This window comes from Primulina tabacum, chromosome 1 (assembly GCF_025594145.1).
Source record: "Primulina tabacum isolate GXHZ01 chromosome 1, ASM2559414v2, whole genome shotgun sequence".
NCBI lineage: Eukaryota > Viridiplantae > Streptophyta > Magnoliopsida > Lamiales > Gesneriaceae > Primulina > Primulina tabacum.
Window position 1 is genome coordinate 2,877,652 of NC_134550.1, and position 24,491 is coordinate 2,902,142.

Below are 24,491 nucleotides of genomic sequence, written 5' to 3' on the forward strand. Positions count from 1 at the left end.
TAATACATCGTTTATTATTTTAATTTATTTTCTCTAATATATACTCGTTAAATATTTTAATTAAAATTAATTTAGATTGAAAATTATATAAGTATAAATTAAAGAATACTTTATCTTTATTTAACACACACTTTAATAACTGGAGGTATTTTCCCCAGACAATCGGACTCAAAGCTGCAGACTTTACACGCCACCCTTCTTGCACGAGGAAATAAAACAAGCGCTTTTTGATATGTTTCCGGATGGTATGCACGCTTTCTTTTATCAAAATATACCAGTTTGCGAGTTTGCCATTAAATTCTTGGAGTCAGGTGACATTCCAGAACGAGGAATTAAAGGGACTCTATTTCCCCTTACATCTTTGTCTTATGTATTGAAAGACCGAGTCATCTGATCTGTAAAGCAGTTATGATGGTGGAAGGCAGTCAAGCTATCAAGAAAATGGTCCTTTGATATCACAATTATTCTTTGCGGATGATATGGTTCTTTTTGCGGAAGTTTCCAAAGATCAGATTCAGACCATTCTGGATTGTCTGGTTAAATTCTGTTCAGATTCTGGCCAAATAGTTAATTTGCACAAGTCCCATGTTTGTGTCAAGGAATGTCGCAGACAGTATGTCACAAAGCCTGTCCTCTATAGCAGATATCCCTCTGACAACAGACCTTGGGAGATATCTGGGGGTTCCATCTATTCATGGACGGGTTACACGAGACCTCTATAAACAGATGTTGGATATAGTTAAATCGTGACTCGAGGGATGGAAGACTAAATACTTGAGACTAGCAGGGCGCCAGGTATTAGCACAATCCGTGCTCAATGTGATTCAACTAAACTCTATGCAAACAACCCTTCTACATATGGGTATTTGTACTGAATTCGAAAAGCTGACCAGAAGATTCTTATGGGGAAGCAGTACAGGAGAAAGAAAATGTCATTTAGTTAGTTGGGAAGTAGTGGTACAACCGAAGCAAAGAGGACTGGGCATTAAAAGACTACACCCCGTTAACTTAGCCTTCATGACTAAGCTTGGTTGGAGACTAGCTAAGGAAACAAACCTCCTATGGGCACGGGTAATTAAAGGCAAGTACATGCGAGAGGACGATGGAATCCCAGCCAAAAGTGGTGGGTCGAATGTGTGGCAAGGCATCTCCAAAACTAAGAACTTCCTGGAAGAGGGTAAAATGGATGTTGTCAGAAATGGGAGATCAACATTATTTGGCTGGATAAATGGATCACGAAAGAACCGCTGATTAGCATGGTGCAGAAGTGCATTAACCCATCAGAGGGATAAAGTTCATGAATAGTGGAATAGAGGAGAAGGATGGAATTGGGCAACTTTTAATGGCATGCTGCCCATATCTCGAGTGAGGAGGAAGATACCGAGGATAACATCCGTTGGGGCCTCAATAGCAATGGGTGTTTCTCAGTCAAAACCGCATTGATCTGATAACAAGAATAGATGAGAAGATACGCGATAATTATTGGATTGAAATCTGGAGACTGAAAGGCGCAATCGAATCAGAGCCTTTCTATGGCTACTCAGTTGCAACAAAATCTTGAGCAATTCGGAAAGGGTCAAAAGGGGGCTCACCATGGATGGCAATTGTGCTCTTTCTCAAAACTCCATGGAAGATGCAGACCATATATAAAATGCCAAGGAGGTTTGGGGAGGTCTACTGCCCACAATGAATGCTCTTGATGACATGCAAATAACGAGTGGTTCAGTAGAAATGTCACACAAAAGTTGCATAAAAATATTACTACAGATTGGAATATCTTGTTTGCAGTAGCGGTATGGTGGATTTGGCATTGGAAAAATGAGTATGTATTTAGAGATCAAACGAAGAACCCGGATTTCAAGATAAAGTGGATCAAGAATAAATTTCAGGAAATTAAATCCACCTTGAACTCTAGAGGGTTATGTTGAGCAACTCTGACTACGAATATCGATTCTTTAGGTGGAACACCCCACCTGAATACTAAGAGTTCGATTAATGTGGATGCAAAGTCACTTAAAAAATAATTTTTAAAGTATACTCAAAGTCAATGATTAATTGATTGAACACCAAAGAAAATGATGTCAGTCATCTAATTAATGACAAAAATTTGTGTGAGACGATCTCACGGTCGTATTTTGTGAAAAGGATCTCTTATTTGGATCATCCATGAAAATATATTACTTTTTATGCAAAGAGTATTAATTTTATTGTGAATATCGATATGATTGACATGTCTCACAGATAAAAATTCGTGAGATCGTTTCACAAGACCTATTTCTAATTAATTTAGTCTCCAAATGCAAACCCTCTTTACTAGAGATTGAGAAGTTAGAGAACATATATGTAAAGAACAAAATTATAACATTAATATATACAGTATTTTGATTTTAACACGCCAAAATCACTTGCGAGCACGCAGCGATCCAGCTCATTAACACGCGTCGTTATTTAATTGGGTTTAAGGAACCTTTCAGTGACCCCTATGTTACCAAATTATTATCTCCCTCTTGTATATATACCGTAACCGTTGCGTTTCTGTCAATAGGATTGTCTGGCTTGTGCCTTCGAGAGTTGAGATTTTTATCTTTTTGCTCACGGTGTTATACACGTACTTTCCGGCGGCGGCGGAGATCGGAGGCGGCTCTTGGGAGTGTCGTTCAGAAGTCGAAAGTAAGAATATGAAGATTTGCGTGAAGACTCTGAAGGGTACACACTTCGAGATCGAAGTGAAACCCGATGACACAGTATGGGATCAATTCTCTGCCCCCCTTCTCTTGCTTGGACCTACTCGAATTGCTTCATATGTTAGTATTACTGGATGTCATGGATTTGATTTTCACAGCAGTCGTTGATTGGAGAGTGATTAGGGTTCTGAATTGATATATCTCTGCCCTTGACGTGGCGTTTCTTCCCAATTATAACAGGAATTTGAATTAATATTTCTTTGATATTGACGGGTATCTTTGCTGGTGTGTCTTTAGTGGATTGATTTGCTTCTAATTGTATTTTCTGATTGGAGGGTAATTAGGGCCCTGAAATGGCTTTTTTTATTCTTTGACGTGGTAATTATTCCTAATTATAATTGGAATCGGAGTTGATTTTGTTTTTCTCCATCGAGGTAAGCTTCTTTTTACCCAGTGATTTGCTTGTGGGCCATAATTCTTGCTTTTTATTTTAAAGTTTTGACTTTTTTGTCGTGAATATATATATGTATTGCTTAAAATGATGGCTGATACACGTCTCATGGGCTCATGTGGTAGAGTTATCTACTGCTACCGGTACATGATAATTGTCTCGCTATGGGATTATTTTATCTCCAATGCCATTATGTTTAATATATTGTTGTTCAAATCTCTTCAAAATCTTCATATTTTTGGTTTTGGAAGAACTGATAGCAATTTGAGTAGCGTTGGTTGCTCTTTGTGGTGGTTTAGAGGCACTGCGGTTTAACCTTCAACCAATGTAAGCATAATATTGTCCTGTATAAGAAGGATGGAGTAAGGGCAAGAATGTAATTTTAGTCAAGTGAAAGATTAGTGTAGAAAATAGAAGAAAACTGTTTTAGATAACTTTTTCATTGGATCATTTACTGTAGTCCTTGGGGTAAATTATATTATAAGATTTTTATATATCTTTGCATTATATTATAGCTTCCCCCGATGCCATGGATAAGATTTGAACTTAAGTGTGAACTTGCATATGCATTTGTCTTGGTTATTTTTTGTAATTTATTGTTGGTTCTATTCTCTTACTATACATCATTCTTTTTAGGTGGTCGATGTGAAGAAAATTATTGAAATGGTTCAAGGTTCGGATGTATACCCAGCTACTCAGCAGATGCTGATTCATCAAGGGAAGGTTCTTAAAGATAATACAACACTGGAGGATAACAAAGTTGCCGAAAAAAGTTTTGTGGTGATTATGTTGACCAAGGTAAATTGATTGTCTTGTCTTGTCATTCGGAGAGTTCTGTAGCTTCTCCTGCCCCATTACTCTGGGATTTCAGGGATATTTGTGAAAATTGACTTGATCAACCATTTTTTCAAAAAAGTAACCTCCAAAGTGTATTTAAAATACATTGCAGAAGGTGATTTTTTAAAAATAATGGTTGACGATTAGATAACAAAATGCCCCAGGATTTCAAGTGAATGGAGATTTATTTTATGAACTCTTTGGTAAACAAGATACAAAATATTAACCTAAAATGTAACGCGTGTAAAGGGAGAACGGTGGATGTTACATTAGGTATTTTGGTAGTAAACTGGTGTTTTGACTGAGTCTGGCCTGATTCTTTATGTTTATCTCCACTCAGGCTTACTTACAAACCCGGAAAGACAAACACACATTAATTCCAAAAAATTTAAATTTATGGCTGACTATATGTGCTCTGAAATTTTGTAGAGCAAGGCATCATCAAGTGGAGCTGCAACTGCATCTGCTACTCCAGCGAGTACAGTAAGTTCATCTAAATGTATTTTCAACAGTTTCTGGCTAGGTTAGTGTTAAATGAATTTCCATATTGAAGTTGTCTCGTGAACAATTGATATTTTTAGTTGCAGTTGTCAGTTACACATTCAAGGTGATGTGTCTTGAGGAGGCTGATTTATTTATTTTTTTACCTTTTTTTCCCTGGGGATGATGATATGATTTAAAAATTAAAACCAATGGTTGGATACAATTAAGTAGATGACTTGTTCAAACATCTCATTAAAATGATTAAGATCAAATTTGTTTGCATTTGTCCTTGCAAAGTTTGAGTGGTGGCATCTGTCTGGACTTGTCAATTCTAAATTTAGATTTCAATTCCTGATGAGGATTTAAAGTTCTTGAAATATCTTATAGTTTGATATGTTTTGATGGTTTCTTTGTCTCCCTATAGACCCAACCTGCAAGTAATACCCCTCCTCCAACACAGCCTGTAACTGCAGGTCCAGTACCTGTATCAACTAATGCACCGTGAGTTCATATTGGTTTAGTTTTCAGCTAACATAAACAATTTTTTAAATTTCACTTTATGTCCTTATCAAGAATTTCTTGCATTTGCAGTCCACAGTCAGCTCCTCAATCTGTTCCCGCCCCTGTTCCCGCTCCCGCTGCTGCTCCCGCTCCCGCTCCCGCTCCCGCTCCCGCTCTTGCGCCTACTCCCGCCCCTGCTCCTGATTCGTGAGTAAACCTTTTCTGTTTATTAGTTGTGAAATTGTTGCATTTTACTATAGACTTTTATACAGAATAATGTGTTTTTATTCAACAGCTCAGTGACAGATGTGTATGGTCAAGCGGCTTCGAATCTTGTTGCTGGAAATAACTTGGAGGGTGCTGTTCAACAGATCCTTGATATGGGTGGTGGATGTTGGGATCGGGATACAGTTATTCGTGCACTGCGTGCTGCATTTAATAATCCGGAGAGAGCAGTTGAATACCTTTATTCTGTTAGTTCACACCATTCTATTTCATTTTTACCCCTATTATATAGAGAACTACAGAATGTGACTGAGATTCAGCAGCGTGGTTTTGATATTTTGTGGATTGCTTTTTATTTTTCTTCTCTTCCACCTTGAATAACTGTCACTATATAACCTTGAGTGGAAGTTTAATCTCAGGGAGTTCCAGAGCAAGCAGAAGTTGCTCCTGCGGCGCAAACACCTGCTGGTGGGCAGCCGGTGAATCCTCCAATCCAGGCTACACAGCCAGCAGTAGTACCTTCTACTGGACCCAATGCTAATCCATTGAATCTTTTTCCACAGGTAGGATTTTTTCCCATTCTTTGAGATATCATTTGACCTAAAAGAATTGTAGTTATTGAATAAATTTAAAGAAGAAAACACGAACAAGAATAATTGTTTGTATCTTTATGGAGCCAGGGCCTCCCTAATATGGGCTCAAATGCAAGTGCCGGTGCCCTAGATTTCCTTCGCAACAGTCCACAGGTACCAAACACGGTTTTCTACAATTTGGGTTACCGTTACAAATTATGTGTTTTGATTTTCTTGTTCTTATTTTTAGTTTCAATCACTGCGAGCCCTGGTGCAAGCCAATCCACAAATCTTGCAGGTTCTTATGTTGCATGCTTAATTAGTTTTTTTAATTTATGGATGTTAATATATTAGTGCTAACTTTACCTTGTAAACGCCTCTTTTATGTACTTCCACTAGCCCATGCTTCAGGAACTAGGGAAACAAAATCCACAATTAGTTCGAATGATCCAAGAGCATCAGGCTGATTTTCTACGCTTGATAAATGAACCTGTTGAGGGCGAGGGGTGAGAAAATCTGATGTAGTTTACATTAGTCGATTCTGGTTGATATAACATCAAGTTGTTTTAGTCCCAAATATGTGTCTTTTCTGAGCTTTTGGTGTAACTTTGATGCAAGCAGGAACATATTAGAACAAATGGCTGAAGCAATGCCACAGGCGATCACTGTCACACCAGAAGAGCGTGAAGCAATTGAACGTGTAAGTTTTTCCTACTAAAACCAAATTTTATTCGAACATATGTAGAATCTGTTACTTAGGTTCATGTGCACTCAATCTCATTCATTATTTTCTTCATTTGGCTACCGTTGTCATCCCTTGGCAAAAAAATCTTTTAGCTCAAAACTGCTGGGGAAACACTTCAGATGTCATTAATATATTACGTGTTGAGATTAACAGCTAATGTTTTGTGACTGATGATGTGATACAATAATTGTGATGATAAGGCTTGGATTATCACTGGGCTCAAAAAATTTGGGTTGTTTCGTTACCATTAACTATATGTGATTATGGAGCCTCAATACATGCCACCGAGAAACTTCCTTCTATTTGATCTATTAGTTAGGTCCCGACACTGGTTTGGATGCATGGATTGGATATAAATGGATTTCAATTTCACAACTCAAAACTCATCGTGTGTTATGGTGGAATTTTTTGTTCAAGTATTTATATTCTATATATATTTTAATGGAATTGAAATGATCTCTCCAACAAATAATAATTTGAAATCATATAATTCTCAAATGCCTTCATTTCAAATTTAATGCATCAATGCCATGAACAAAACAGCACAATTGTCTGATTTACACAACTTTGGTGTTTTGTTTTGCAGCTTGAAGCGATGGGGTTTGAACGAGCTTTGGTATTGGAAGTATATTTTGCATGCAACAAGAACGAGGAGCTGGCTGCAAACTACCTCTTAGATCATATGCATGAGTTTGATGAGTGAATTTGTGTGGATCGAGTGGTTTCCCTTTATACTTGCATGCTTTCATATGTGCAATGTACTCTTTCTCGCCTTGTGGATTAATTTTTATTTATCAGAGGCTTTCCCTAACTTTGTTTATCTGGATATCCTATATACAGTTCTTGAAATACTTATATTAGGAAATGAGCAAGTAATTATGTTTTGATTTTTGTTTTTAGTAATTACAACAGAAATAGAGGTTTTTTGTTTTAAACAAATGAACAAGTGTATGCCATAGGTTGTCTCTGACATTGCGTATGGACTTGAAAACAAATTCAGTGAGAAAACATACACAGTCTATGGACTTGAAAACAAATTCAGTGAGAAAACATACACCGAGTCAAACGTCTGGATTTGTTCTGGGAAGTTGAAGAATAAGTCCTCACAATTTGTAACTCGACGAAACTTGAGACTAATTCAGTAGCAGAAACATCCATACACGTGTCTTAGCCTTTAGAGGGTAGGAAAAAATAAAACCAAAACACAAGGAGCCATAGTTCTTGAAGGGTTCCTAAGCTACTTGAGAGCTTCAGAAATATATATAAAAAAAAAGTGTAGGGACAGAGGAAAAAAGACAACAAAAAAGAACAGGGTTGAAGCTTGGCTTAAGCAGTAGACAACCAAAAACAACAAAACTCATGTTCGGTCCAATCTTGCAATCTTCAAATAAAGTTCACTTTGTAAGATGCTTTCAAGAACAATCTCGACCAGCTGCTCCAGTGTAGTCACCAAGATGCATCTGAAAGTTACAACCGATAAACGTTCTCCATCAACCCTTTAGCTTGCTTCTGAATATATTTGACCGTAATTCCATCACAGGTTGAGCATGACAACTTTGAGAAAAATACATTAGATGCATGCGTCGTGAGCGTAAGCTGCCATGCATTATTGTTGGGGAGAGATGTCATATAGAAAAGAACAGCAGAGGATCCCCATGTCCCAAGCTCAACTAAGCAATATCACTATATCAGGATTGATCTTTGCAGCTTCGAAATGTAGAGTATTCCCAGAGCCCTAAGAGTTTCACAGACTTCACTTTCATACAAGGACAGAGTTTGCTACTTGTGCAGTTGCACAGTGGAATTAAGAATTTCCAGCAGAAGTTATCTCAAGGTATGTCAAGAGTTCCAAAAATGAACAGCGTTTCTTTTTTCTAGGAATTGAGACAAAAATTTTCAACTGGGCATGCCAGCTTCGAAAGCAGATGCAACATAATAAAGCAAATAGCTATATATAATCGAAACTCTCTACCAGTCTGATTCTTTTCGTATCAACATCAACGTACAGAAGTTCAAACCAAGAATCACAAAAAAATTGTTTGATATTTTTAAGTCAAAACCCCATGATATTTTCAGGAAAATATCGACGTCAAGCGGATGATAATGCAACTGGCGTCCCATAAAAATAACACATGGAATCTCTCCAAAAAAAATATATCTGGAATCATATGGAGCAAGCAAGGAATACTCGAGGTGATTTCCAGTAGCAGGGAAGAGCATGGAAGGAATACCAGCGAAATTCAATCTTAGCCTATATTAATTTGGGTAACTGTATAAACCATTTCCAGATACACCGTTAAATAATCCTTTGTTCACCCCTGTGAAATAAGCTACGTCTGTGCTCCACCGGGAGTTTTGGATCCGTATGCGTTAGATGTTTGACAAGTGTTATATCATTTAAATTATTTTATTACCTTCCCTTAATTTGTATTTTTTTTTGGGAGACGATGTCAATCGCTGTGTGTAAATCCCCCGAGGCATAGTTTAGCCTCTCGAACCGCACAGTTAAAACTAAGAACTGCTACAGGGAACCGTATCTTGTACACATCTGTTTGTCTCAAACAAAGCATCAAGACATTAATATACCATAAAGAAAGGGTAAAAATAGTTCAAAAAAGAAGAAACAAAGTCAAAAAAATGAGAAATTTATTTCAAGATTGACATTAAAATCTTACTAACTTAACTCTCCCCACTCTGTTGCCACAAAGTAATGATATCGGTAGCCTGGTTGAGCAGAACCACCGTTTGCTTCTTTGAAATCCACGGCTTACTCTCCAGCATGACCTTAAGCTCCTCCCAGGCGTCTTTTCTTGGCCAAAAATAGTACGGGCTTAAAGGAATGGTCCCATGGCCGCCGGGAATCACTTGGTCTATCGCTATTCCGATATTTTTTTCCATCCAAACGAATTTCAAGACCAGCCTAGGTCTTTCCATCGGCTTCACCACAATTCTTGGCTTTTCTTTCGCTTCATTATCGTCCAAGATTGATGCTTCTTGGGTGGTCAGGGAAGAAGATGAAGCACTTGTTTTGATGGGCTTAAATTTTCTTTCGTTGGGTGGATTGAAAGAAAAAGATGGGGTCTTGATGGTGGGAAAGATTAGATTTTTGGATAAATTTGCCTGCTGTGTAAGATCTGCGCGAGGGTTTCCGGCGCAAGGTCGAAAGCCAACTGATAACATCGTGTTTCGTGCGACACAACTGCGTTGAAATCAAGTGCAAGATTATCTGAATTCAGAGCTGAGCAGAAAATGGAACATTGCCAGAATATAAAATGTTATGAATATTTTTTTTCTGAGTTATAAAATGTTGTGAATTTTCAGAGTTCACAAAGCATTTTAAATAATTTTTAAATTTTTGATATGTAATTCCGAAATAAAATTCTTTCCCCTAAAAAAGAAACAGAATTTTAAAATTATTTGAATTAATAAATTTCTCTAGCAATAATAAAAAAAAGGAAAGAAAACCCAAACCTGACAATTTGTTAATTTATAATAAAGTGCACATTATATGATATATCATTTACAAATTCAAAAAAAATCAGAACTTTCTATAAAAAAAATTATATTTAAAACTCCTTTTTTATATATATAAAAATCAGTCATATAACTCTTTACATGTGAGGTAACATGCTCCATTTTTTTTTAAAAAAGGGTTACGTATGTTTTATTTTTATTTTTATTTTTATAAATGGGTTGCAGTCACTTTGCCGAGTCTATACCGTTTTTTAGTTAATTACTTAAAAACGCATAAAGCAAATGCGTTTCCAACTGGTTGAATAAATGAGAAACCCCCGGTAAGCCCTAATACCATTTCCCTCCTTGGCGACCTCTCCCCACTTTCCCTGCGGACGCTTCTCGAACCATCAGATTTGCTCCGCATTTCGCAGTGGTACTTCCATTTTCATCCGTCGATTCATACACGATAGTTGCGTGGTTGTTTTACTCTTATCGTGGAGTGTTTGGTTGTGTCTGCTTCGGTTGTGTAGATCAGGTGAAAGTGTGAGAGCCACAATGTCTCTTAGGGTGTTGAATCCGAACGCTGAGGTGCTCAACAAATCGCATGCGCTTCACATGAACATCAATGCCGCAAAGGGACTCCAGGATGTTCTTAAAACCAATCTCGGCCCGAAAGGCACTATCAAGATGTAAATATCTTACCTTTTTTTAACATTTTCTCGCTTGCTGTGTGTGTGCGTGTGTTTTTTTTTTGTAGTTTCGATTGACTGTTTGCGTTCTCACTAGGCTTGTTGGTGGAGCCGGTGATATTAAACTTACCAAGGACGGTAACTCTCTTTTGAAAGAGATGGTAAGTTCGTTTCTTTATTTTTCTTGCCCCTGGAGTGTGTGTATCCAATTATTTTCTTCATAAAAAATGGTTGCTTCTGGGTTATGTCTTGCTTAATTCTGTTGCAGTGTTGAGTTCTTTTATTTTTGTTGAACAATTATTTGATTTACTGGTATCCTTAAGCTGTGTTTCCCCCGGGAAATTCATGGACGCTGCTGCTTTGGGTTGCCGAAAGTGGGTTAAGTAACTATTTTATAAACGTGTTATGTTTGAAATGTCATGATATGCTATAAAAATATTTAGACTGCATGCTGACTTTTAAAAATTTTATGCTTGATACTTAATAGTGTCATTAGTATATGCTTGTGACTGACTGGAAATTTGTCTCAGTATTAAGTCCTAAACGTGTCTAGTGGATGTTTTAAGTTTGTATTCAGTCAAGATCTTTGGCAACTTTGGGATATCTATAATTATATTACAATGCGTCAAAAGTAGGGTGTAAGCGGGCTCTACTTAGATTGGTACTGATGGTTGTGCAATGGAAATTATAGCGTGTTATATGGCTAAATGTGTAGTAGGATTGATTGTAATGGTGCCACTAGTATGCTTATCCATAGCCTCTAAAATGGTTGGAGCAACCAACTATCTGCTGAGTTTTCCTGCATCATATTTATTTAAAATTGTGTTTTATGCAACTTTCATTCAAAGTGGTTCTCAAAATTGTGGTTTAATGTTTTATGTAAGCAATATTTTTGTACAAAGAGGATAATGATGTGTTCATGGTTTAATTTTCATGACATCTCTTTACTTGGATATGACAGCAAATTCAAAACCCTACCGCCATAATGATTGCTAGGACTGCTGTTGCTCAAGATGATATGAGCGGAGATGGTACAACTTCTACTGTCATCTTCATCGGCGAGCTTATGAAGCAATCAGAGCGGTACATAGATGAAGGTTGGCAACTTTACTTTCTTTGAAGTTCATGTACAATTGCAGTATAATGCATTCTTTTGTTTATCATGTCATGTTTAATAGGTTATGTAACACCATATTTGTGTTTTAGAAAGTTGCAGTCGTATTATTGTTTGCTTATGATCGGTTAAGTGAAGTAATAATTCTAAATGCATAGAGTCGACCCTTCCTAGTTGTTTATTGGGAGAGAGTGGTGTATGTGGGTAACTTCCCCTTATGTATACTTTGTTATAGAGATGTGTTGTACTGAAGAATCACCTCCTGTTTCTTCTCCACTACTTCCCATACGTGTGTAAGAGCAAGTAAATAAAAATATATGTTCTCCAAAAAAAACCATGGTCAATGTCATGAGAGGAATAGATTAACCTTGTTTTTATTATTCTTTATCTGTGTCTTCCAAAACTTTGCATGCCAACTGACCTCTAGTTATTTAATGTTTTATCTTATTAAATTTCCCTTTGGTATACACTTATTTTTGCTATAAAGATTACCTGATCAGACACTAGTTGAAATGATTTCAATTTCATTTTTCTTGACCTTTGGCAAATTGAAATAAAATCTGTTCTTTCGTTCAGGAACGCATCCACGAGTTTTAGTTGATGGATTTGAAATCGCAAAAAGAGCAACACTACAATTTCTTGAAAATTTCAGGACTCCGGTGGTGATGGGGGACGAACCTGATAAAGAGATACTGAAGATGGTGGCGAGAACAACATTAAGGACAAAGGTTCTTTTTCAGTCACTGTATTTGGAATGTATTTTCACTTTAATTTCCAGTTTCATTTCAGACTATGCTTTTCTTTTTGCAGCTATATGAGACATTGGCTGATCAATTGACTGAGATAGTTGTGAATTCTGTAAGTACTAAATGTTTTACGAGATTTCTATAAATGTTGGAATAAACATGCTGTTATGTCTTTCTTACAGAGTCTGTCATGACTTTTGATATCTTTTCTTTATTTTTTATTTCTTATTTACCTGATGCTCTAGGTTCTCTGCATTCGTAAGGCTGACGAGCCTATTGATCTCTTTATGGTGGAGATAATGCACATGCGTCACAAGTTTGATGTGGACACTCGTCTGGTATGTCAGTTGATATAGAACTTGTTTTTTTTAAAGTTTCTTACACAAAAAAATCCTACTTTGTTCGCGATTTTAGTGACTCAATTATCTAACTGCTTACAGTGAGCTATTCCAACTTCAAAATTTTCTCTGGCTGTTTTAGGAAGAGTTGCCAAAGTAGTTATCTAATCAAAGTGTTGTTGATTTTTCTCTTAATGAAATCTGCAAATTTGATGCCTTCTTTGGAGTTCTTCGGCCCACTTGATCAGTAAATGAAAAATAAATTAATGGATGCTTCTTGCATGCTTGTTGATCTCTTTTCTATTGTGAAGTTACAGATTTATGTTTTACGTTGGAGGATATAATTTGTCAAGTGGAATTCTGAACAAAAAAAATTTATTTACTGCTTTTTAAAATTCTTCTATTAATTTTTATTTGTCTCCTTTGGCATTCAGTTACTAGCAAATAAATTGACTTCGTTCTTGTGACCCTGTTAGATTGAGGGCATTGTTCTTGACCATGGATCTAGACATCCAGATATGAAACGCCGAGCAGAAAATTGTCATATTTTAACCTGTAATGTGTCATTGGAGTATGAGAAGAGGTGATGATCATGTAATCCTTTACTAGTTTGTGCCTTAGTTATTTCTCTTGATGCTCATGAGCAATATGACTTATATTATTTTGTTCAGTGAGGTAAATGCAGGATTTTTCTACTCAAATGCAGAACAGAGAGAAGCAATGGTTGCAGCTGAGAGGCGATCTGTTGATCAAAGAGTACAGAAAATTATTGATCTGAAAAACAAGGTATCTTGTTTTTGGGTGCAATTAAGTTGTCTTACTGTTCAGTTGCTAATACTTTGTGTTGTTCCAGGTGTGTGCTGGTAATGATGACAGTTTTATTGTCATCAATCAAAAAGGAATCGATCCTCCATCATTGGATCTTCTTGCTCGAGAAGGAGTAAGTCATCTTTACCTTTTATGATGTTTGTTGGAAGTTAAAATGACTGGATGAATTCTCCATGCAATGTCTAATTCTTTCCTTTACATCATTGCTCTGCTCGAGTTTTTGAAAGTTTTTTATATTTTCACCTTGACTTTATGCACTCGTGTTATTTTCTATTTTCTGTTGATGTTTTTAGCACTTGGTTCAAATCTTGAAGGAAAACATTGTTGAGAAGTAGAAATGATAGAATTTAGTGCCATCATTCGCCTTGTTAATCTTTCAATTATTGTGACACGTAAATGCAAGGTTGGTTAAAATTTAGATCTTCCCTTGTGTTCTTTAATGATCCTTTCCATCTTGATTTCATTTTATCGTGAGTACAGTTTGTTTATCTCTTTAGTTAACATGCTTTGTACGGGGAAAGTTTCTGATTTATAGTTTTAGTTCATTGGGGTAAAAAATTATCACACTTGCTGATATAAGTAGGTGTTCTTTAGTTTTGTTTAGTCTTTTATTTTTTTGAAATCTTTCGTTGTTCTTACCTGTATTGATCAGGTTCTGATTATTAGATAATTTTTGTGGTTAGTTCCATACTAGACAGGATTTCATTATTAGATGATGTTTTGTGGTTATTTGCATACTGCATATGATTTGATTATCAGATAATGTTTTGTGGTTATTGCATCCTACGCTCGTTCTACTTTCTGATTCTGATAATATTTGTTTAGATAGTTGCCTTGCGAAGAGCTAAGAGGAGAAACATGGAGAGATTAGTTTTAGCTTGTGGCGGAGAGGCTGTCAATTCAGTTGATGACCTAACTCCTGACTGTCTTGGTTGGGCTGGATTGGTCTATGAGCACGTGCTTGGGGAAGAAAAGTATACATTTGTAGAAAACGTGAAAAATCCACACTCCTGTACAATCCTCATAAAAGGTATGTTTAGTTGCTCATCTGGTCCATCCATCATCACTGGACAATAATCTCTTTACTGGTGTATTGGTTTTCTTGGTTTCTGTATGTACCCTTTGCTTTCTGCTCGTGGAGAATTGTGTTTGTATATTTTGTTATATTGATTTATAATGTACTGATGCTACCTTCATCCTATATCCAGGACCAAATGATCACACAATTGCTCAGATTAAGGATGCTGTTCGTGATGGGCTGAGGTCAGTGAAAAATACCATTGAAGATGAAGCTGTTGTACTAGTGAGTTACAAGAGATCTTGGGTTTTTTTTGTTCTAGTTCTATTATCTCGTTTCGTTTAACAATATGATGCTGCTTGAAAAGTGAGAGCGCCCATTTTGCCCAAAAGAAGAGAAAATTAAAATGCTCGTCTGTAAAATGAAGTAAAGATGTTATATAGATTTTAGTTCATATTTGTTCATGACATTGTTTTGTGGTGATCCTCTGTGTGAAGTCATTAGTGGTCATGTATATTGGTCAATCATATGTTTTATGGCCTCGGCTTGCATTATTTATTGCATTTCTTAGAACAAATAACAGCCAGTATTGGGGAATTTCATTGATTGAAAACTCGACTTTGCTTCATTCTGTTTTTCTCTGAATTTGAATTTAATCAAATATGTTCCCCTTTTTGTATCGTTTAATGTCCAGTGGACTGTATTTCACTTTTGCACTTGTGATTTAGAAACCTAGGAGTCAAATGAGTTACTGTTGTTGCAGTTTTTCAAGGATATGAATGTCCATCGAGTTTTTCCTGGTAGACAAACAGTTTAGAGAACCTTTGATGAATAATTGTTCTGTATACCACAGGGTGCAGGGGCTTTTGAAGTGGCTGCCAGACAACACCTTGTTAATGAAGTGAAGAAAACTGTTCAAGGGGTATGTTTGCCTGTGTGGATCTGTTAATGGCTGCTGCACATTAAATTTCCATGATGTATTTGTAAATGCAGTTGTTTCAGTCTCATGATTGGGAGCCCTTATGTTTGTGGGATGTTGCAGTGGCAGCAGTGTATTGACGGGGTTTTGAACTGTTATGTACTAACTTGAATTTGTTTCAATGACTGGAAACTGTGAACAGCGGGCTCAACTTGGCGTGGAAGCATTTGCTGATGCACTTCTTGTGATTCCAAAGACACTAGCCGATAACTCTGGACTTGATACTCAAGACGTGATCATTGATCTCACGGTAGTTAAATTTTTGTAGTATTTGACTAGAAATAATCAATAGATTTGATTTTTTGCATGTCTTATAAGATTGCCCTTTACTTTTTAGGGAGAACATGACAAGGGAAATGTAGTTGGCCTTAATCAACACACTGGAGAACCTATTGATCCCAAAATGGAGGGCATCTTTGACAATTACTCTGTCAAACGTCAGATCATAAACTCTGCGTAAGTCACAACTTTTTGTCTCATACTTATTATTTCATGTTTCTGCGAGTTTTGCAATTCCCCTTCCATGAAAATTATTCTATCTCCGAGGGAGGATGGATTTCTAAAGTAATAGGTTTTTGGTCACTTGCTTCACATTCTAAAAGAGACGCAGTCCTTTTACAGCCCTGTGATTGCATCTCAGTTGCTACTTGTTGATGAAGTTATTCGTGCTGGGCGTAACATGAGGAAACCTAGCTAGCTTTTTCTCTTTCACCATCTAGCTTGTGTGGTGTTCAAGAGATTCTAGTTTTTACGAGGGATGGTCATGGTTCCCAACCATTTTCCTATGCTTAAATGTATTTAACGGTTCACAATTTTTCGTTTCTTGAGTTTTAGCATTTGATATTTTTGCTCGGAATAGAACTACGCTTGATATTGTTTTATGAGACATGTTTGTGTTTTAGTTGGCTCAATTATGCGAATTAGCATACGTGATGTCTGTTATTTTAATTAATCGGTGGTTAAAGACCTTCAGAAACACTTCTTCCGCCATCAATTTCATTTCAAGAAATTTTGGGCATACACGGTGACGCAGGGAATTGACAGAAGTCGGCGGATTATTTGTTGATAAGAAATGAAGGCAGCAATTTGATCATGAATGGAGAATTTGCTAAGATCCTATCAAGAAAAATAGTATTCGAGTATTTGAAAACCAAAAACTAAGAAAAGAATGGAACCAACTCCGAAGTTTAAGAACATACACGTAATGATGTAAATAAAGTGCGTATGTTACACATGTAATGTTTGTTTGTCCCTAAAATACGGGTAGCCAGTCTCCTGAAATACTTGACCCATTTGTTCTTGCCACCTCTCCTCTGCCCATTTGTGTAATAAATATACATTTTGCGGTACATGTGCCATAAAAATGTATATAATTCATTTAGAAAAGTATTACAAGTTTCCGCAGAGGACCTGTGAAACTTATAATTACGGAGTAGTGTTGGAAATTAGCTTGACCTCGTATAAATTGTTCTGTCCTTCGGCTGCATCCAGAAACTCGAAGCCATGTTAATTAGAACTTGAAACAAATGTGTATTATATACAGAGTAAACAAGGTGACGGTGCTTACCAATTTCAGCTGTGATTCCTGGTCCAAAGAATGAAGTAAACTTTGCCTGGAAATGAGCAAATTTTGAAGAACTTAGCCGGGGGACATTTGGAATTCAGAAGAGTGGCGTTATCATGAAGAATCATAATATTAGATTACTATTATCCTACCTGTCTTTGCTCAAAATCAGTCAGACTCAAGGCTTTAGCCTCAAAAACCAATGTCAAACAGTATAGACCATCCTCGGTAACCTAAAACAAACAAATAGAATTATAAGTTCAAATAAGAACAGCCGTCTAAATTTGCAAAACAACAATCACGGACATTGTAATTCATAGTGCAACTGATACATAAATTGAAGCTCATCGGAGTAAAAACAAATTAATATGATTGTAGATGACTGTCTATTAGTGAAAAAGCTAACACAATACAAGTTTGATACAGGATATTAAACTTGTTGACATATAGCATGAGGAACATAAAGCAAGTTTCGGGGTCTTACTTCTTCCCTGATACTTTGCAGAATAGGAGCACTCCTACGCGGTATTCCTCCACCCTAACAGAAAATTATAATGGAGATCCCATATCAATTGTACAAACGAACAAGCATTTAATTCGTTAATGATTTAAATCTTTCAAATTTGGACTGAGTTTGGAAGGACACAGAAGAAAGCCAAGGGGTTTGACTACCTGTCCATATTGGAATATTCGTTTTAATGCTTCTTCCAGATGTTGTTCATCCCCATAACGGTATCTTGTAACATCATTTCTAACCTAGCAAATAGGCCAGGAAAATTGGAAGGGCGTGGATGATAGCTAAAGATGTCATTTAAAATAATAGCCCTAAAATTTCAAACGAATTACCTAAACACGGGAAGCAGTAAAGGGGAATGAATATCTTGTGTCGAAATGCAAACATGAGGTGAATTAATTATCATCTTAGACTATATATGTTTCAAATAGGAGCGAGCAATCACCAGAAGTATGAAGAGCTTGGCAGTTGTCTGCGTAATACGAGTGAAGTGTACGAGGAGTATGACATAAAAAGAACCTGCTTAAGAATTTCAGTGGCACATTTTTCTCTCAGCACCAGAGCGTCTGAGTATGTCAAGCAGGGGACTGGCTTAAGCTCTGCATACTAGAAAACAATATAAGGACATGAACATCATAAATAAGGCAAGGGCAAAAATTATAATAAGTACATCCGTCTCAAACTCAGCAAGTAAAATTAGTAAAGGTCTAGCTTCCTTGTGCATCATGCATAGGTTAAGTTATATACAAATACGATATGATCTAGGATAAGCATGTACGCTAATAGAGAAGGAATTTATACTGATAGAAAGAATTACAATGCAGAAAGTACGTTGAAACTAAGAAGATATTAACCTTCAGAGCCATGCCAATTACTGCGAGAGGAAAGCCATAGGTCAGCATTAGTGCTGACCATTCAGATCCTGGGAGGATGTTAAAGTATGCCCCAAATCCATAGCTGTGTGAGCATACTAGTCAAAATCATCAATCTTATTCATGGTACATTTGCTACTTGAAACTCAAAGTGTACAAAATATGGAGAAATCTATGAAAATAACCCATGTTCTGAGGCCTCTTCTAAATATATCAGTTTGATGCAAAGACAAAATTATGGAGCACTTGTTGGGTATTTTACGTTGACCACTTATTACAAAACATGAAAAGATTAAATTTGTCATGTAACTAGTGCAAGAATGGTTGGAATGCTGTTTGAATTAATTTGGTTGTATATTGCATCACTTTTACGATAGAGAAGATGAAAAATGGTACATATTCTAAACACACACTTGTCAAGATTTTAATCAATCATCTCACATTCGAGTGTAAGACCAAGTAATGAGTGGACACATAATTCATCCGACTGTTTACTGAATGGCTTGGTCAGGGGAATGCCTCAACATCAGCCACAAGGAAAGATGCACAAATAAATCCAAGGCAAAAAAATATTACCAGCCTTACAAAATCGGCATTCTTTCGAAAAGACCGAATAAAGTATGTAAACTCTTTGACTAATCTATATTTATATCTATAAAAGTGTGGATAAAAAGCATTGTTTTCCAATTGTGTAATGACAAAATTAACCTTCTATACACACTTCAAGAATGTAACTCCTATATTAATCTATATATCTATATACCTATAAAAGTGTGGATAAAGAGCATTGTTTTCCAATTGTGAAATTTTTATTAAATTGTATAACTAAAAAATTACATGTATTTATTGTAAAATCAATCACCAATCAAAACTTTGAATATGTAATTCATGAAAAGAGATTTAACGAGCAATAAAAAGACTCTAAGTTATTTTATACTGTAAAAACAACATATGATATAATCATTATAATAAATATAAGTATAATGATCATTGATTAGCATTTGTCAAAGTATCAGAATTTTTACATATGATATTTAATATCTTTATTTAATTATTTTGAAATCAAAGTAATTAATTCAATAGATACAAAAATAACATTTTTTATGAAAGTTTATTTCTTTTGATATATTTCAAATTTTAATGATGAAAATCATACCAATAATTTAAAATCTATATTTAATAATTATTATATGAGTTTATTTGATATTTACCATATAATCTTATTTGAGTGTGCATTTCTTTATATTTTGATTTATTTATTATTTTAAAACTTGTTTAACAAGAATTAATAGTCATCAATATTAGTCTACGAAAGATCGATATATAAAATTCATTATCCATGATATATAATTGTAAAAATAAAAAGTAAAAAAATTCTTTAGGAGGTTAAATTAAAGATTATAAGTTATATTTTACTATCAATATTATTATTTCATTTGTTTTAATATTGTTTTTATGAGTTAGTAACAGTGATTTTAAATTGATAATTATTTATCTTTAATATGCTTCACTTCTGTAGATTATAATTTATACATTGATAAAATCCATAATTTGGTTGATTTTTATGTTATTATGCTTTATACGTGGTGTATGAATATATAATTTTTTTAAAAATTTGTTTCAGTTCATTTTGTTCTATATATTATGTTCATTACAATTTATTATATAACATAAAATCAACTGCTTGAATTTTAACTTGAGAAGCAATTTTGAAACTAAGTTATATAAGTTCTTATAAATCGTCTAATATGATAAGAAATTAAGGTCAGATAAATAACAAAATGATTCAAATTATTTTTTAGAAAATCAAATTTTTTTAATTATTATAATATAATTGATATTACGTGCAACGCACGTGCATCATGCTAGTGCCTATAAAAGTATGGATAAAGGGCATTGTTTTCCAATTGTGCAATGACAAAATTAACCTTCTATACACAATTCAAGAATAGAATGTAACTCCTATATTAATTTTATCAAATAACTCATCTTTATACTACATTTAAATGTTTTATTCTTTTAATTTTCTCTCTACATTTTTTTCTAATGATTTTATTGTAATTTTGTAATCTATATAAATCTATATACCTATAAAAGTATAGATAAATGACATTGTTTTTCAATTGTGCAATGACAAAATTAACCTTCTATACACAATTCAAGAATAGAATGTAACTCCTATATTAATTTTATCAAATAACCCATCTTTATACTACATTTAAATGTTTTATTCTTTTAATTTTCTCTCTACATTTTTTTCCAATGATTTTATTGTAATTTTGTAATCTATATAAAGTATGGATAAAGGGCATTGTTTTCCAATTGTGCAATGATAAAATTAACTTTCTATACACACTTCAAGAATAGAATGTAACTCCTATATTAATTTTATCAAATAACTCATCTTTATACTATATTTAAATATTTTATCATTTTAATTTTCTCTCTAAATTTTTTTCCAATGGGCATTGTTTTTCAATTGTTCAATGACAAAATTAACCTTCTGTACGCAATTCAAGAATAGAATGTAACTCCTATATTAATTTTATCAAATAACTCATCTTTATACTACATTTAAATGTTTTATTCTTTTAATTTTCTCTCTACATTTTTTTCCAATGATTTTATTATAATTTTGTAATCTATTTAAAGTTTGGATAAAGGGCATTGTTTTCCAATTGTGCAATGATAAAATTAACTTTCTATACATCCTTCAAGAATATAATATAACTCCTATATTAATTTTATCAAATAACTCATCTTTATACTACATTTAAATATTTTATCCTTTTATTTTTTTCTCTACAATTTTTTTTCAATGATTTTATTATAATTTTGTAATTATATTTTTAGTACAATTTCTAATTAAGTAAAAAATTATAGTATCACAAAAAGATATATAAAAAATTTATAATTATATGTGCAATAGTAGAATAACTAACATATTTTATGGGTTTTTTTAACAAAAAATTGAAAGTAAAGAGTTTAATTTTGATTTTAAAAGATAGTACGATTTCAAAAAAATATGAAAAAAATTCATCTATAACGAATATATATGTTATAGGCATAATTATTTTATTAAATTGTATAACTAAAAAATTACATGTATTACTTGTAAAATCAATCATCAATCAAAACTTTGAATATGTAATTCATGAAAAGATATTTAATGAGCAATAAAAAGACTCTAAGTTATTTTCTACTGTAAAAGCAATATATGATATAATCCTTATAATAATTATAATTATAATGATCATTGATTAGCATTTGTCAAAGTATCAGAATTTTTACTTATGATATTTAATATCTTTATTTAATTATTTTGAAATCAAACTAATTAATTCAATAGATACAAAAATAACATTGTTTTATGAAAGTTTATTTCTTTTCTTATATTTCAAATTTTAATGGTGAAAATCATATTAATAGTTTAAAATTTATATTAAATAATTATTATATAAGTTTATTTGATATTTACCATATAATCTTATTTGAATGTGCATTTCTTTACATATGTTGATTTATTTATTATTTTAATACGTATTTAAAAAGATATTAATAGCCATCAATGTTAGTCTACCAAATATCGATTTATAGAATTTATTATCCATGATATGAAATTGTAAAAATAAAAAGTAAAAAAATTCTTTAGGAAGTTAAATTAAATATTATGAGTTATATTTTGCTATCAATATTACTATTGCATTTGTTTTTTAATATTGTTTTTATGAGTTAGTCACAGTGATTTTAAATTGATAATTATTTATGTTTAGTATGCTTCTTTTTGTAAATTATGATTTATATATTGATAAAATCCATAATTTGGTTGATTTTTAGGTTATTATGCTTTATACATGGTGTTTGAATATATAATTTTTTTTTAAAAAAATTGTTTCAGTTCATTTCGCTCTATATATTATGTTCATTACAATTTATTATGTAACATAAAATCAATTGCTTGAATTTTAATTTGGGAAACAATTTTGAAAGTAAGTTAATAAGTTCTTATAAATCATCTAATATGATAAGAAATTAAGGCTAGATAAATAACAAAATGATTCAAATTGTTTTTTAGAAAATCAAACTTGTTTAATTTTTTTAATACAATTGATATTACGTGCAACGCACGTGCATCATGCTAGTCTCTTTTAAATGACTGAATATGAGCAATCATTCTATGACCTATCTACAATTGTTTCAAACATGTCACTGGATTCGTGACAAGAGAACAAAATGCAAATAAATTATTTCAGTCCAACTTTGCCACAGTATTTTTCACATTGAAGGCGTAAATTCTAGAAATATAGAACAGGAAAGATGGTTAATTTTTTTCCTTAGTATTTCATCTGATTTTAGCTGTTATCTTTTAATATTTGTGAAAAGCAGTTCATCTGATTTGAGCCAATGTACTGGGAAAGAAAAATAAGGAATTCGATGGTCTTTTTCCTTTCAACAATGAAATTAGGTTACACAAGGGACAGTATTTCATGCAAAAAGGAAATAGAGTACTCACGAGAGAAGCATAACGCCAACACCTAATCCAATTACACCAAAAGAAACCTGGACATAATAATCAAAAGCTAGTCATTGTGAAGGAAACTGCTTTACTACTCAAGGTTTAACAAGTGTTTGGAAATAACATTTGCCTAATACTCTTAACATGTGAATGCAAGAGCTAAATATTAGATGTCAGCGACACAATGTTTCTTCAATCAATCATGACTTTAGTTGGTGGGAAATTGAGAAGTTATATAAATCCTTTTATGATGTACCCAATCAACTGGGTGAAGCTTTTAAGCTGGGTTAATGTCTCAATCCTTAACATAGAATCAGAACTCAAGTTCCACCTTTACATGTTAGATTGATCATAGACTATAGTTAGACCATCCGTTCTATCTATTGTCGCATCAAGCTCTAGGAGTTGTATACAGAGGCTTAGACAAGCAGAATAATACTGAATTACCATTTACCAATCCTATACAACACACTCATTTAAAAATTGGTTCTTTTGAAAAATATAAAGCAGCATACGGTTCAAAAAGGTTTCGTGATTTGATAACACCGATTGATAGCACTACAAATGCGAAAATTCAAAACAGCCGAAACATTAGGAAACGATGTACAGAAAAAACGGGTACCTTGGCGAGCGAAAACTCGTTATCCGGAACAGTGTCTTTCTTTATGTTTGCAGCAGCATTGGCCACAGGAGAGGACGACTGAGTCGATTCGGCAGCTCTGGTAACAAGTTTGAGTTTCGTTGCAACTATATTGTTGAGCAAAATTGAACCTTGATTCCTGGCAATAAAGCAGACACTGGAGAGGTCGGGTTCCATAGACTTCGATGGAGGCAGCAGCCGTCGATTCAGAGAGAGAAAATAGGTTCGCCCAGATGTGGTGCCGAAACGCAGAGCGCTGAGTGTCATTCCTCCTCCGCTGCAACTTGACATAGTCGCCGCCGCGGCCACCGGTTTCATGTGCATGCGTGAGAAACAAGTAGTGGTGTTATCCGGAGATGGGAGGGAAGGGGGAACACAAAATGTGACCACTCATTGAACTGCCAGATCTTTGGTGATGGCGTGGCAAATGTGAGTGTTCAATTGGCGCCGGCCCATTAACAAATACCAAGCCCATTAACTATGATATGGATCAAAGGTCCAAATATTTCAACCAAATTGTTGTACCCTGTAAGATGCCTCTAAACTTTAATTATTTTTTTTTTAGTTCTTTTAAGTTTTCATGTTATGGTTTTGGTCATGTAATTATTTTTAGTCATTTTCATCGTAACGTTGATGTGGTATCGGAAATAACTGATAGGACATCGAAAATTGTTCAGGCAGCACTAAACTTCGTTGACATGTGAAAAATTATAATTTGA

At 34.2% G+C, this 24,491-nt stretch overlaps 4 protein-coding genes across 7 annotated transcripts; 2 read left to right on the plus strand and 2 right to left on the minus strand.

Annotated features, from left to right (window-relative positions):
• Positions 1-2,507: 2,507 nt before the first annotated feature.
• On the plus strand, positions 2,508-7,389 carry LOC142513683 (ubiquitin receptor RAD23c-like). 2 transcript variants are annotated; one of them, XM_075619742.1, is made up of 12 exons: positions 2,508-2,744; positions 3,772-3,933; positions 4,402-4,455; positions 4,880-4,956; positions 5,047-5,163; positions 5,252-5,429; positions 5,601-5,744; positions 5,862-5,927; positions 6,004-6,051; positions 6,153-6,259; positions 6,375-6,453; positions 7,085-7,389. In XM_075619742.1, the coding sequence occupies exons 1-12, from the start codon at positions 2,679-2,681 to the stop codon at positions 7,199-7,201; spliced, it is 1,215 nt and encodes a 404-aa protein (XP_075475857.1). In that variant the 5' UTR covers positions 2,508-2,678; the 3' UTR covers positions 7,202-7,389. The 2 variants fall into 2 exon arrangements, with proteins under 2 accessions (XP_075475857.1, XP_075475853.1); XM_075619738.1 differs by having other exon boundaries at positions 2,528-2,804.
• A 376-nt stretch (positions 7,390-7,765) lies between these two features.
• LOC142514211 (small ribosomal subunit protein cS23-like) lies at positions 7,766-9,792 on the minus strand. The gene is made up of 2 exons (XM_075619757.1): positions 9,174-9,792; positions 7,766-7,958 (listed from the first exon to the last, which is right to left on the minus strand). The coding sequence occupies exon 1, from the start codon at positions 9,676-9,678 to the stop codon at positions 9,178-9,180; it is 501 nt and encodes a 166-aa protein (XP_075475872.1). The 5' UTR covers positions 9,679-9,792; the 3' UTR covers positions 7,766-7,958; positions 9,174-9,177.
• A 437-nt stretch (positions 9,793-10,229) lies between these two features.
• On the plus strand, positions 10,230-16,567 carry LOC142513419 (T-complex protein 1 subunit zeta 1). 2 transcript variants are annotated; one of them, XM_075619723.1, is made up of 16 exons: positions 10,230-10,387; positions 10,485-10,643; positions 10,741-10,804; positions 11,605-11,740; positions 12,334-12,485; positions 12,568-12,615; positions 12,749-12,841; positions 13,318-13,424; positions 13,513-13,627; positions 13,695-13,781; positions 14,495-14,699; positions 14,878-14,972; positions 15,541-15,609; positions 15,809-15,916; positions 16,004-16,122; positions 16,288-16,567. In XM_075619723.1, exons 2-16 carry the CDS (start codon positions 10,510-10,512, stop codon positions 16,361-16,363), a joined length of 1,608 nt encoding a protein of 535 aa, XP_075475838.1. In that variant the 5' UTR covers positions 10,230-10,387; positions 10,485-10,509; the 3' UTR covers positions 16,364-16,567. The 2 variants fall into 2 exon arrangements, with proteins under 2 accessions (XP_075475838.1, XP_075475845.1); XM_075619730.1 differs by having other exon boundaries at positions 10,295-10,363; positions 10,483-10,643.
• A 218-nt stretch (positions 16,568-16,785) lies between these two features.
• On the minus strand, positions 16,786-24,185 carry LOC142513946 (uncharacterized). Of its 2 annotated transcripts, XM_075619751.1 has the most exons (9): positions 23,755-24,183; positions 23,130-23,176; positions 18,599-18,701; positions 18,264-18,350; positions 17,903-17,986; positions 17,715-17,768; positions 17,383-17,463; positions 17,234-17,279; positions 16,786-17,147 (listed from the first exon to the last, which is right to left on the minus strand). In XM_075619751.1, the coding sequence occupies exons 1-9, from the start codon at positions 24,094-24,096 to the stop codon at positions 17,092-17,094; spliced, it is 900 nt and encodes a 299-aa protein (XP_075475866.1). In that variant the 5' UTR covers positions 24,097-24,183; the 3' UTR covers positions 16,786-17,091. The 2 variants fall into 2 exon arrangements, with proteins under 2 accessions (XP_075475866.1, XP_075475861.1); XM_075619746.1 differs by having other exon boundaries at positions 16,786-17,279; positions 23,755-24,185.
• Between the last annotated feature and the right edge of the window lie 306 nt (positions 24,186-24,491).

Bases quoted from the DNA above. Each gene is read 5' to 3' on its own strand.
- LOC142514211 (XM_075619757.1), bottom strand. From the start codon at position 9,678: ATGTTATCAGTTGGCTTTCGACCTTGCGCCGGAAACCCTCGCGCAGAT.
- LOC142513683 (XM_075619738.1), top strand. From the start codon at position 2,679: ATGAAGATTTGCGTGAAGACTCTGAAGGGTACACACTTCGAGATCGAA. The intron at 2,805-3,771 runs GTTAGTATTACT...CATTCTTTTTAG, and splicing joins CTACTCGAATTGCTTCATAT to GTGGTCGATGTGAAGAAAAT. The intron at 4,957-5,046 runs GTGAGTTCATAT...TTGCATTTGCAG, and splicing joins CCTGTATCAACTAATGCACC to TCCACAGTCAGCTCCTCAAT.
- LOC142513946 (XM_075619746.1), bottom strand. From the start codon at position 24,096: ATGCACATGAAACCGGTGGCCGCGGCGGCGACTATGTCAAGTTGCAGC. The intron at 23,177-23,754 runs GTACCCGTTTTT...TATTATGTCCAG, and splicing joins ACGAGTTTTCGCTCGCCAAG to GTTTCTTTTGGTGTAATTGG. The intron at 18,702-23,129 runs GTGAGTACTCTA...ATGCTCACACAG, and splicing joins GTTGGCGTTATGCTTCTCTC to CTATGGATTTGGGGCATACT.
- LOC142513419 (XM_075619723.1), top strand. From the start codon at position 10,510: ATGTCTCTTAGGGTGTTGAATCCGAACGCTGAGGTGCTCAACAAATCG. The intron at 13,425-13,512 runs GTGATGATCATG...TATTTTGTTCAG, and splicing joins TCATTGGAGTATGAGAAGAG to TGAGGTAAATGCAGGATTTT. The intron at 16,123-16,287 runs GTAAGTCACAAC...GTCCTTTTACAG, and splicing joins CGTCAGATCATAAACTCTGC to CCCTGTGATTGCATCTCAGT.